Source organism: Sarcophilus harrisii, chromosome 4, assembly GCF_902635505.1.
Source record: "Sarcophilus harrisii chromosome 4, mSarHar1.11, whole genome shotgun sequence".
Taxonomy (NCBI): Eukaryota; Metazoa; Chordata; class Mammalia; order Dasyuromorphia; family Dasyuridae; genus Sarcophilus; species Sarcophilus harrisii.
Genome location: NC_045429.1, coordinates 191,974,409 through 191,987,452, shown reverse-complemented (window position 1 = coordinate 191,987,452; position 13,044 = coordinate 191,974,409). Strand labels below are relative to the sequence as shown.

Here is a 13,044-nt window from a genome sequence, read left to right as displayed (position 1 = left end):
GTAGCACCCAAGGAAGAGTAAAGGAAGCAGATGCTAGGGGTAATATAAGGTTGGAGCTTAAAATTAAAAAAAAAATAAACTCACCCCATAAATGTTAATAATTGTTGATACATGTAACTGGGGAAAATATAAAATATTATTTAAAAAAAAGGTAATTAGGAGGCAGCTAGGTGGCATAGTGGATGGAGCACCAGCCCTCAAGTCAGGAGATCCTCATTTCAAATCTGTCCTCAGATACCTAACACTTCTAGTTGCATGACCCTGGGCAAGTCACTTAACCCCAACTGCCTCAGGAAAAAAAAAGCTAATTGGATGTTTTGTTCTTTGTTGGTAGTTATAACTGGCATTATAACTGGAATTTTGGTACAGTGGAAAGAATGCTGGATTTAGAGTCAAAGGTTCTGTTTTAAATCTTAGCTCCTTCCTGTGTGATCTTGGACAAGTTAGTTTACCTTTTTGCACCTCAGTTTCCTCATCTGTAAAATTAACATTGCACTAAATGAAATTTCAGCTGATTGGAACCAAAAAAGAAAAAAAAAATAATTGCAGATCTTATCACAATGTAAATTCTTACAGTGATGTAAAAGGGCCTTCTCCCCAATTTTATTTATTTTTCATCTTTGTTGTTCAGTAGTTTGGGTTGTGTCTGACTCTTCATGACCTTGTTGGGATTTCCTTGGCAAAGATTCTAGAGTGGTTTTGTCATTTCTTTCTCCAGCTCATTTTAAGATGAGGAAAATGAGGCTAACAGGATTAAGTGATTTGCCCAAGGTCACACAGTTCGTAAGTATGTGAGGGAGGCCAGATTTGAACTCAGGTCTTCTTGACTCCAAGTCCCACCACTCTACGCACTGTGCCACATCCCCTTTCATCATTCCAGAAATATCAAGGGAAAATCCAAATGATATACTTTAGATTGGAGCTAAAAAAAAACAAAGTTGAATTTCACCTATGATTCAAGCACATAGGATGCGTTTTAAGGAAAATTCATTGTCTAATTAAAAATAAAAAAATTTAAAAGGAAACTGAGAAGGGAAGTTCTTTTTGGATAATTTTTATTATGTAAACCCAATTAAATGTTTCTGTCAGATGTTTTATTCAGCTTTTGTACAACTAAAATATAAGTTTTACTTTTTAAACAATTAATGAGTTTATAATAACCCTTTTATTTCTAATTCTTATATCTTTCTATGTTGCTTGTTATTATAGTTGTTAGTTGTATTTAAACATGGTGGAGTGTGTGTGAAAGCCAATACAAAATATAAAATTATGAATGATTTTAGAAAAAAACACATAGTATTTTATATTTTTGTTGGTTTAAAAACCAAAATATTTACATACATATATGTATACATATATATTCCATATGGATCATAGAATTCTAAAAGAATCTTTATATTATCAATTTTGTATGATTGATATAAATTGGTACATATGATAGCATCATCATCTATAAAAGAGGAGAATAAGACTTGGTTTTCAAAGTGACTTGCTCAAAGTATATCATGGATTACAAATAGAACATAAAGCAAAATCTCTATAGTTCCTGAGTTCCATCCTTGAGAAGATTCATCTTATTTAAGTGATGGCAAATAATCACTATGTAGAATGATTCTTAAAGAAATTTCTCATTTTAGCATTTTTTCATTCATGAAGAAATAATACTCCTAAATTAGAATATCGTCATTCTATTATTTTCTAAGCATGTTTATTTGATATAAATTTTAAAAATTCTCTTTTAGTTTCAGCTTTGATACTTTAAAAACCTGTGATTTCACTGGGAATGAATACTTCTTCCACTGACTCAGATTATAGCTCCTCCTTGGTAAAGTAAATAGTGTACCTGAGTTTTAATCTCTTTCCTCCCCCTCCCAATTCTTAAGGAATAAAAGAATTAAATATTTCATTTTCTTCTGTTTTGGAATAGGTTTTGTCAGATTTTTAGAAGGTTATTATATCATATTAATAACAAAAAGGAGGAAGATGGCAGATATTGGAGGACATGCAATATACAAGATAGAAGATACGAATATGATATATATACCAAATGATTCTGTACGAGTTACTCATCCTGATGAAGCTAGGTAACTACAAGTGATTAACTTTTTTTACTTGTGATATTACAGATTAAGGGAAAAGGGAATATTTAATGAGGTTTTATATATATATATATATATATATATACACACACACACATACACACATATGTATTACTTTAAAAGTGGTGTTTTATTTTATTGCATTTAGCTAAATGTCCTTTTGAGACTTAAAAAGCAAATAATAGATGTATCACAGCAAAAATCTCATTGTAAAGACTGAAATTAATCAAAGGATAATTTTCTAAGTATAAGAATAGGCAGATAAAATTTAGTCTTATTAAAAAAGAATTATTACAATAATATTCACTTTGTCATTTTAATCCAAGTATATAAAACAATTTTAGTTCCAGTATTTGAAATGACTAGTCAAATGGGGAAACTTTAGTTGTTGCTTTTTTGTCTAAAACAATTAGTAACCTAAAGTGATATGCAAATTAGCTGTGCCAGAATTAGTTATTATCAACATACACAGTATTTTATAACTTTTCACATTAAAATTTCCCTCTAATATGCTATTTGTAACTATTTTTGATACAGTCACTTATTTTATACAATTTGGAATTGAAGTCACAAGATTTTGATATTTTTGATTCTTTTAATATTTCAAACAAACCATTTTTCCAAGTCTAACTATGATTATACAGGCATACCTTGGAGATATTGCAAGTTCAGTTCTAGACTGCTACAATAGTTAGTCACATAAGATTTTAGGTTTCTCAATGCATTTAAAAATTATGTTTACACTATACTGTGGTCCATTAAGTATGCAATAGTATTATGTCTTAAAAAACCTTATGTATGTACCTCAATTAAAAAAATAATATATTACTAAAAAATGCTAATCATTTTGCTGGTAGAGGATCTTGCTTTGATGTTGATGGCTGTTGATGGATCAAAGTAGTGGTTACTCAAGATTAAGGTGATCGTGGAAATTTCTTCACATAAGACAATAATGAAATTTGCTGCATACAACATTTAACTATTAAGTTGATTCTCTTATATAAGTATGATTTGTGATACTCCCCTATATAATTATATGGTAACATCAAAGATTACTGATCACAAATTATCATAACAGGTATGATAATGAAAAATATTATTAGAATTGCCAAAATGTGACACAGAGATAACATTGTGATCACATGTTATTAGAAAAATGTTGCCAATAAACTTGACACGGGGATCCCGCAAACCTTTAATTTGTTAAAAACACACTATCTGTGAAGTGCAATAAAACACAGTATTCATGTATCACTTAGGTTTTCAAAAACAATGTAAACCTGTATCTCTTAGATTTTTAATGGGATATAAATCAGAGAAGTTCTTGGAACTTTGATATAAGTTTATCTCTTGGTTAAATTTCTTAACCTTTCATGGTGTTATGTGGTGCAAGGTTATGTTGCCACATTCCACCTTTATTTGGCAATAGTTATAATTTTAGAGAAATTCTGTTTCTCATCATATCAATAAACCCATCAAACTTCATTTTTCTCTTGATGAATACAAAATCTCTAGTACCAGTGGAAGTAAAAAAGTCACCCCAGATTTTTTGAGGGGTTGCTGTTTTATATGATGAAGGTGTCCAGATGTTTACTGACTTACTAGGACTTTTTTTGAAAATAATTTTAGATTATGTATGAAATGAATGGACAAAGCAAGTTTCATCAATAAAAATTATCTTTTTCCAAATTTCAGCACTCAAGTTTTTGTATTATCTTGCCCATGACAAACATTTTTCCTTCATAGCAACAGTAACTGTTCTTCCTTTTTGCTGTTTTCCTAACTTCCATAAGTCTACAGTATATTGTAGAAGAATACTCCTCTAGTTGCCAGATTTCTGTGAAGGTCTTTGTTTATTTTCTTAAGATTAATTAGGCTGTTGCACCGCAGTAACTTTGTCAGTTCCTTGTGTTTTTTGTTTTTGATTGCACTTTCCTTTACACATGAGGATAACTGATCATGTTCAATAATCCTTGAAATACTTAACTTTCTCACACCAATAGCCAATGCAATATTTCTAATAGTTTTTGAAGTACACATCAAAACCAAAGGGCACATCAAAAGTGTAGTGAAGAGTACATAAAAAAATATTAAAAGAGAGCAATGAAATAGTTGTTTTTGTCATGAAATCCAACACTCAACTGATAGAAAACTAAAGTGTGGAAAATCAACTCAATCCAATTTCATCTGGTAAAAGTCTTAATAATATTTGTCTTTAGTTCATAAGTTATTGTGAGGAAAGCATGTTCTAATCTTAAAGAACTATATAAATTTGAATTATTATTATCATCAGAAATACATATACATATAAATGTTGGGTGATGAAAATGTAAAATAATGATTGATACTTTTTGTGTTGGATGTTTTATCTTAGATATCTTCGAATATTTCAAAATGTAGATCTATCCAGCAATTTTTATTTTAGGTAAGTTTGGATTTAACATGGGGGTTAATAGATTAATTAAAAATTTTTTTTTGTAGGAGAATCAAATAGGAAAAAAATATCAATGACTCAATAACTCTTAATCTTTTTCTTAAAAGAAAAAATATCTCACAAAATTTAAATTCATTAGGAACCTAAAGGAAATCGGTTTCTAGAAAATCCTGGAAGATGTATTAGGTGATGATTATAAAAAACATTTTCTATTGTACAAAAAGGTCTTATCTTAAGATTCCTTATTTAGACCCACTTTAAGCATGACTTAAAAAACATTGATTCTTATATTTATAGAAGCTGTTGTCTATTTTGTTAAGTGAGGTCAGATGTTTTTGGAGAGGTGATTTTTCTTTTAGTCTAAATTTGTAATTTAATTTGTTGTATAAGGAGGACCTGCTATAGAAAATCATTTCACTAATGAAAATTATTTTAAATAATATGAATTGACAATTACTGTTATATCAAGAACTTAATAACTTGTCATTATGAAACAAAATTATTTGAACAAATGTGACTTTTTTCCAACTATGACTATTGAAATAATTGGAGTAATCATGTAATACCTAGTATTAATGAAGGTTTCAAAGATGAAGAAAAACCCCTCTCAATCAAACCTTACGCATGAATTAAAGAAAAAAAAATTAATTATGCCAAACAATAATGTGTGCAATTTCTTCTGCAGAAATGTTAGAAACTTGGATAATTATATATTATTATACTTACCATAATAATGTGAGATGTAATGAATAATAATTAAAAGTATTCTGAAAACAAGTTCACATAGAGAATAAAAATATTCTGGGCTGCACTTTGAAATTCTCTGCTAACAGTAAAGCAGAATGGAACTACCGAAAAAAGAAAGTTGCTATGGTGAAATCTGTTGTGAAAAGCATCTCGGCCTCCAAACCCAAACTTTATTTGTCCAGGCTTTAGAATAAGATCTGAATTCAAAGATCATCCATCAGAGAAACTGTTACTTGTTAGAATGGCAGATGGTCTTTTTAAGCATATCTTAGTTTACATCATTAGTATATCTCTTTGCTATATTGATATTATTATACTCATTAATTAATGTAGCAACATTTAAAAATTTAAAAATGGGCAAGTTAAAAAAATAAAATTGTGTATTCAGTGTCACTTGTGTTCCTTTTGGTCTGCTTTAAGGTTGGCACAGCTAAAATCGTTCTTCACCTGGATGTCCAAACTAATGTGACCCAATATCCTATCTCCCTTCCCTCCCCCTGAACCTTTGCTACCTACCTCTGTTACTCCCTAACACACTTACTTAGGTTGATCCTTGGATATCAGACTCATGGGTGGTGACTGGGCTATACTTAGAATCATACTGGGAATTAACTGAGAATATATTTAGCCTTCATATAGTCAGCTAGATGGTGAAATGGATAAAGCACTGGCCTTGGAGTCAAGTAGACCTGGGCTCAAACCTGGCCTCAGACAATTACTAGTTGTGTGACTAGCAAATCAGTTAACTTCTGTCTGTTTTAGTTTCCTCAGCTGTAAAATGGAGATAATAGCACTTATTTTGAAAAGTTATTGTGAGGATCAAATGAAATAATTTTTTAAGCACTTAACATAGTGACTGGCACATAGTAGGTGCTAGATCTTCCTTTCTCCTAACCCTTATATTTGAATGATAACCAAGTACAAGGTAGTATACTAAAGAGAACTTCAGTTTTAATTTTTTAAAAGCATGTCATCAAGAGCTTATGTTCAGACAGTAGATTTTTCTAAGATATACCCCTTAACTGAATCATATGAATCCGTGAATTTCAGTTTTTCAGTTTGTACTATGTATTTTTTTTTGTCTAAATCCAACACATCCAAAACAGAAATTGTAATGACCACCCTAGCACCCAGGACACCCTGGAATCAGCCGGAGTCAGGATAAGCAAAAGCCTGTCTTTATTCTTGGTCTTAGACTCAGGATTGAACAGGATGGAAGCAGAATCTTTGCGACCGCCTTCTCCTTCTCTTCCACCTCCCAGAGTGTGTCCCTGGCTAGTCTTATTCCACTCCCTAGTCCCTCTTACAATCCTCTATATACCAATCATTGAGCCAGTACGGATAGTGGAAAGGACCATTTTCCAAGCATATGCCCATAGAGTATCATCCAATCAGAAGTTAGCCTCAAGCACTCGGCAGTCCCAACCTCAGTGCATCAACCCAATAGTTTCAGCCCTCTACAAGAAATCAATACTATTCTCCCTCAACCCTCCTATTTTTGAACTTCTCTATTACTGTCAAGGACACATTCTCAGTCATCCAGATTCTTGACTTTGGTTTCACAGTCAACTTCTTTTTTTTTTTTTATTCATCCTTCATATCTATTCAGATGCATGCTATATAATTTCTTTCAAAACAATAGCTTACTAATATAGTCCCTACTAATATAGTAGATACTCACCCAGCAATTATCCTAGGTCAGGTCTTTAGGACCTCTCATTTGGACTGCAGTAACTTTCTAATTAATCTTCCTGGTCCCAATCTCTCTTTACTCTAGTCCATCCACTTAATTGTCAAAGTGATTTTCCTAAAGTGTAATTTGGACCATGTCATCAATAAATTTGTAGTAGCTTGCCATTACTTCCAGGATTAAATATAAAATCTTTAGTTTGGCATTAAAAAACCTAGTCCTCTTCTATTGTTCCAATTTTCTTAATATATGTCTTCCTTCCATACAATCTAGGATCCAAACATACTGGCTTACTTATTCTTTGAACATGATACTATCTCATATCTTTTTGTCTTTGTACTGGATGTTCCCCATGCCTGGAATGCTCCCCCTCCTGACCTGATTCTGAGAATCCTTAGCTTCTTTTAAGATTCAACTCAAGTGCTCTCTCTTCTAAGAAGTCTCTCATGTTCCCCATGAACTAGCAGCTGCTAGTGTTATTGCCTCTGATGTTATCTTCCATTTAATTTTCATTATCTTATATATTTTGATGTAAATATGTTTTCTCTCCCTTAGAAATGTAAGTTTCTTCAGGGGAGGGACTGTTTTTGCTTTTTTTTTTTTTTTTTGTATCTGTAGCACTTAGCATAATATGTAGAATATAGTTCTTGTTGATTGTGTCCATTTTTAATTTATGGGAAGTTCTTTTCTAGCAATAATTATATTAAGTTTCAATTGTGATTTTTAGATATAAATTCTTCTAAGTGAAATTATAAATACAGAATAATTTAGTTTATACAATTATAATTCATATGAGAAGTCAGAACCATGAGAAAGTTTCTAAAGTTCTCTCTATATTCTTAGTATTTTAAAATTCTGATTTCAGTTACAGCTATGATTTGTCCCATTCCCTTCAATATAACTTGACCGTTTTGAGAATGCCATTAGAAATGTTAAAAACTGAAACAGCTCAGACTCGGCAAGAGAGTTTTGACATCTTTGAAGATGAAGGATTAATAACACAGGGTGGCAGTGGTAAGTGACCTTCTTTATACTTGGGGATATGTGTTGATGTGATAGCTATAAGTTTTCATTAAATTTTCTGTAATATCCATAAAGAAAGACTATTCTATATCCTTATTCTCCTATAACATTACTATAGATTTGTGAATTCAATGAATATAATTTTCAGACTTGATTAATCACTTAATGTGAATGACAGCCAAGAAATTGCATTACGACATTTCTCAGAATTCAATAATGTGCTTGTAATTAAAATTGAACTTTATAATCAGGTCTAGAACTGTGGTAAACTTCCAAGTGGAGAATTCACCTTTGTGCACACCTCAGAACAAACTTCTTTCTAGAGACCAGCTCAGTTTGGCTTAGTTTCAGAAAATGTCACAAGGAGCCAAATATAGCTGAGTTTTATTTTATCTAGACCTTATGAATTAGAATGAATACAATCTTTGGCATCCTCAAATTTGACAAGGATGACTTAAGGCAAGGTTTTTTCTTCTAGTAATTATCTTAAAATAGAAAGCCTGGCACATAGTAAGTGCTTGGTAAATGTTCATTGATTGATTAATTGATAGATAGTTCCTAATTTCAAGACTATGGATAGTTCCTACTTTCAAGATTACTGTCATTCAGATATTTTAGGTGTCAGCAACAGCACTGGAAGTAGGTAGAATTAAGGTAAAAATGTTTCATATACATTTTTTGAATATATAGTAAAACTAGAAGCTTCACTGATCATGTGCAAAGTCTTAGTACTAATCAAGACTTGAATATTAATTTGATATTTTAATTAAGACCATGCCATCTTTGTAACCTCTCCCAAGTATATTCTTTTCTTTCTTTTCAATTCTTCCTTTAAGATTATCAAGACATAACACAACCACTCCCAGCCTTTCCTTTTATTATTATTTTTATTATTATTAAAGCTTTTTATTTACAAAGCATATGCATGCTAATTTTTCCAACATTGACCCTTGCATAATCTTTTGTTCCAAATTTTCCCTTTTTTCCCCTGATTCACTCCCCTAGCTGGCAGGTAGTCCAATACATGTTATATATGTTGAAATACACATTAGATCCAATATATGTGTAGATATTTATACAGTTATCTTGCTGCATAAGAAAAATTAAATCAAGAAGGAAAAAAAAGAAAAACTGAGAAAGAAAACAAAATGCAAGCAAATAACAACAGAAGAATAAGAATGCTATGTTGTGTTACACACTGTTCCCATGGTTCTCTTTCTGGGCTCTCTTCATCACTGCACCAGTGGAACTGGTTTGAATCAGCTCAATGTTAAAAAAAAAAAAAAAAAAAAAAAAAGCCCCAGGCTTTCCTTCTAATTAGATTTTCTTTATGAACTCTGATGATGATGATGTTCAGAGAATCCACATTTATCTTCCCCCACGTTAGAATATAAGTAGTTTATCCTTGTCATTGTTTGTGTTTACTTTTTTATATGTCTCTTAACTTCTGTATTTGAACTTCAAAGTTTCTGTGAGGCTCTGGTATTTTTTTTTTTTAAATCAGGAATTCTCTGAATCCTCTATTTCCCAAAAGATTCATCTTTACACCCTTTCTTCCTCTCTACCCCCACATTCTCCAACATAGCATTGCATCCAGTTTTGCTGTTTTTTGCCTTCTGGAATGTGATATTCCAATGCTTTGTATAGTGTTAAGTCTTGTGTGATTCTGGCTGTAGCTTGAATTCTTTCTTGTTGGCTAGTTGTAATATTTTTTTCTTTGTTATAGAAACACTGGATTTTGGTTATAATATGCTGTAGAGTTTTCATTTTGAGAGTTCTTTCTGGCAGTAACTGGTAGATTCTTTCAATATCTACTATACCTTCTAGTTCTAATGGATCTGAATAGTTTTCTTTAAGATTTCTTGAAGTATATTTGGGATTTTTTTTTTTTTTTTGCATGGTGGTGGTGGGGTGGTCATAACATTCTGATAGTACAATGCTTCTTAATTTTTTTTCCTTGATACATTTTCTAGGTCAGTTTTTTTTTTTTTGACTTGAAAAAAACCTTTCATTTTATTCTCTTTTTCAATTTTGGCTTTGTTTTAATATTTCTTCTTGCCTTATGGAGTCATTAGCTTCTATTTGGTCCATTCTAATTTTCAGGTAGTGTCTTTGGCAAAATTTTGTACTTTTTGTGCCAAGATGTTAATCTCTTTTCTTTTTTTAAATTAAAGCATTTTATTTTCAAAATATATGCATGGATTATTTTCAGTATTCATCCTTGAAAAATATTGTGTTCCAATTTTTCCTCCCCTTCCTCCTCCCCCTCCTTTAGACAGCAATATTTACATATTACATGTACATACAGCAATATTAAACATGTGCAATTCTTCTCTACGTAGTTCTACAAATATCATGGTGCATAAGAAAAATCAGCTCAAAACGGAAAAAAAAATGAGAAAGAAAACAAAATGTAAACAAACAACAACAAAAGAAATGAAAACACTATGCTGTAATCCACACTCAGTTTTTATAATCTTCTCTTTGGGTACACTGTTAATTCTCTATCCAATTCTTTCTTCCATAGCTCTCATTTAATGTCTTTTTTTTTTTTTTTTTAAATCTAGCATTGTTATTTCATTGGCAAAAACATCTTAGAACTTTCATTAAAAAGTCTTACTTTGTCTCTTCTGTCTTGACTCTTCTTAATTCTAGTTGAATTTTTGCCCATGATGTGTTTTTCTTTGAGATTTTGCTTGTAGATATTTTATTCATTATTTTTTCTGGACTTGTGTCTTGCATACCCATATCACCAAAAAATGCTCTTTATGGTAATATTCTTTATTTGCTTATTCCTCCAGCTTATATCATGATTTCCTGCTTGAAAATTAATCAATCTTGAAAATTATAGGAATAAAGAGATTTAAACAGCAGTAAAATGACAGGAGCTGTGTTCTTATAAAGCTCCCATATTGAAGAAAGGTAAATCCAAGCGATAGCTTTAGGAAATGACATAGGGTGCCATAGAGGAATGGTATAATTTAAACAAAACACTGTCTTATAATACCAGTTATAGAAAACTTTTGATGTTCTAAAGACTTGATTAATTAAAGAAGCAATGCCAATTCTTTCCTACATAAAACTCTCATGAATCTCTTCATTTGCCATCCAACTAACCTTGATAGGTGCTTCATAAATTCTTGCTAGTTGATTAAAAAATACTAAATAAACTTCTTTTCTTTTCAATTCTGTGAGAAAACCCTCTTCTCTGTCAGAAGAAGGCAAACTCTAAATAATTCTGCTATATTGGAAGGTCTTTGAGTTCAGGCCTAGTGATTGAGAGACTCATCACCAGTTTGCCTCAATAGGGTTTCTCAAAGACTATTTGCTAAATTATAGCTTGCTAATGTACACACCTATAAACTCAAAGAAGTTTAAAATTTAAGGTGATATGGACTGAGACATTATAAATCATGGCCACAGAAACCGTAAACTGTTTTTAGAAAAAATCTGATAGTTGTTCTTCAACTCTGTTGTTAAAAAGAGGTTTTAGGTGGAGCCAAGATGGTGGAGAGCACAAATTTCTTTCTGACCTTCTTCTACTACCCTCACACTAATTACCAAATCTAGCCTTTGAATTAGCTCTGGACTGGCAGAATCCACAAATAATGGGAGTGTAACGAATTACCAGCAGAAGACAATTGAAGATCACCAGAAAAAGAGAACAGAGGGAGGCGGGCCAAGCTCAAGCAGGCTGACCACAGACACTGAGCATAGGCAATGTAGAGTCTTGGGGCAGTACAAGCCACTGTTGCTGGTAGGGGAAGCTTGGAAAAGCTCCCCTGCCCTAAAAACAGACTTTAACTTAAAAAAAAATGAATAAAAAAGCAAAAAGAACTCTGACTATAGATAGTTTTTATGGTGAAAGAGAAGAACAGATTTTAAACCATGAGGAGACTAAAAGGAGATCATTTTCAGAGGAAGCCCCAAAAGGTAAAATAAATTGGTCCCCATTACACAAAGTTCTCCTAGAAGAAATATAAAAGATCTTAAAAGAGAACTAGAAGAAAAATGGGGAAAGGAAATGAGAACTTTAAAGAGGGTTTGGAAAAGGCACACAGAAATTATCTGAAGAAAATTCACTACAAAATAGTGAAATGGAAAAAGCATATAACTCCTTAAAAATAGATTTGACAAAATGGAAAAAGAAAACAACTCCCAGAAAAACAGAATTTGTGAAAAACAGCATTTATGAAATGGAAAAAAATTCCATAGAACAAAACAACTCACTTAAAAATTCAATAGGACAAATACAAAAAGAAGTTAAAAAAAGTAAATGAAGAAAAGAACTCATTAAAAATCAGAACTGAATATATGGAAATGGATTACTCTACGAGACATCAAGAATCAGTTAAGCATGGGCATATATCCCAAAGAAATTTTAAAGAAGAGAACTGTATGTGCAAGAATGTTTGTGGCAGCCCTTTTTGTAGTGGCCAGAACCTGGAAACTGAGTGGATGCCCATCAATTGGAGAATGGCTGAATAAATTGTGGTATATGAATATTATGCAATTATTGTTCTGTAAGAAATGACCAGCAGGATGATTTCAGAAAGGCCGGGAGAGACTTACATGGACTAATGCTGAGTGAAATGAGCAGGACCAGGAGATCATTATATACTTAAACAACATTACTATATGATGATTAATTCTGATGGACGTGGCCCTCTTCAACAATGAGATGAACCAAATAATTTCCAATAGAGCAGTAATGAATTGAGCCAGCTACGTCCAGTGAAAGAACTCTGGGAGATGACTATGAACCACTATATAGAATTCCCAATCCCTCTATTTTTGTCCACCTGCATTTTTGATTCCCTTCACAGGCTAATTGTACACTATTTCAAAGTCTGATTCCTTTTGTACAGCAAAATAACTGTTTGGACATGTATACATATATTGTATTTAACTTATATTTTAACATATTTAACATGTATTGGTCAACCTGCCATCTGGGGGAGGGAGTGGGGGGAAGGAGGGGAAAAGTTGGAACAAAAGGTTTTGCAATTGTAAATGCTGAAAAATTACCCATGCATATATCTTGTAAATAA

General features: G+C 31.8%; 1 protein-coding gene across 4 annotated transcripts in view; it reads left to right on the top strand.

Moving 5' to 3' along the window:
• The window catches only part of FIG4 (FIG4 phosphoinositide 5-phosphatase), a 131,979-nt gene that overhangs the window by 33,193 nt on the left and 85,742 nt on the right, over positions 1-13,044 (top strand). For 2 of the 4 annotated variants that reach the window (XM_023503161.2, XM_003769351.4), the window contains exons 4-6: positions 1,928-2,084; positions 4,474-4,524; positions 7,836-7,984. In XM_023503161.2, coding sequence (XP_023358929.1) covers positions 1,928-2,084; positions 4,474-4,524; positions 7,836-7,984 — 357 coding nt within the window. Of the gene's footprint in view, positions 1-1,742; positions 1,826-1,927; positions 2,085-4,473; positions 4,525-7,835; positions 7,985-13,044 lie in introns of all 4 variants that reach the window. The other 2 variants (XM_031964423.1, XM_031964422.1) reach the window with 2 other exon arrangements.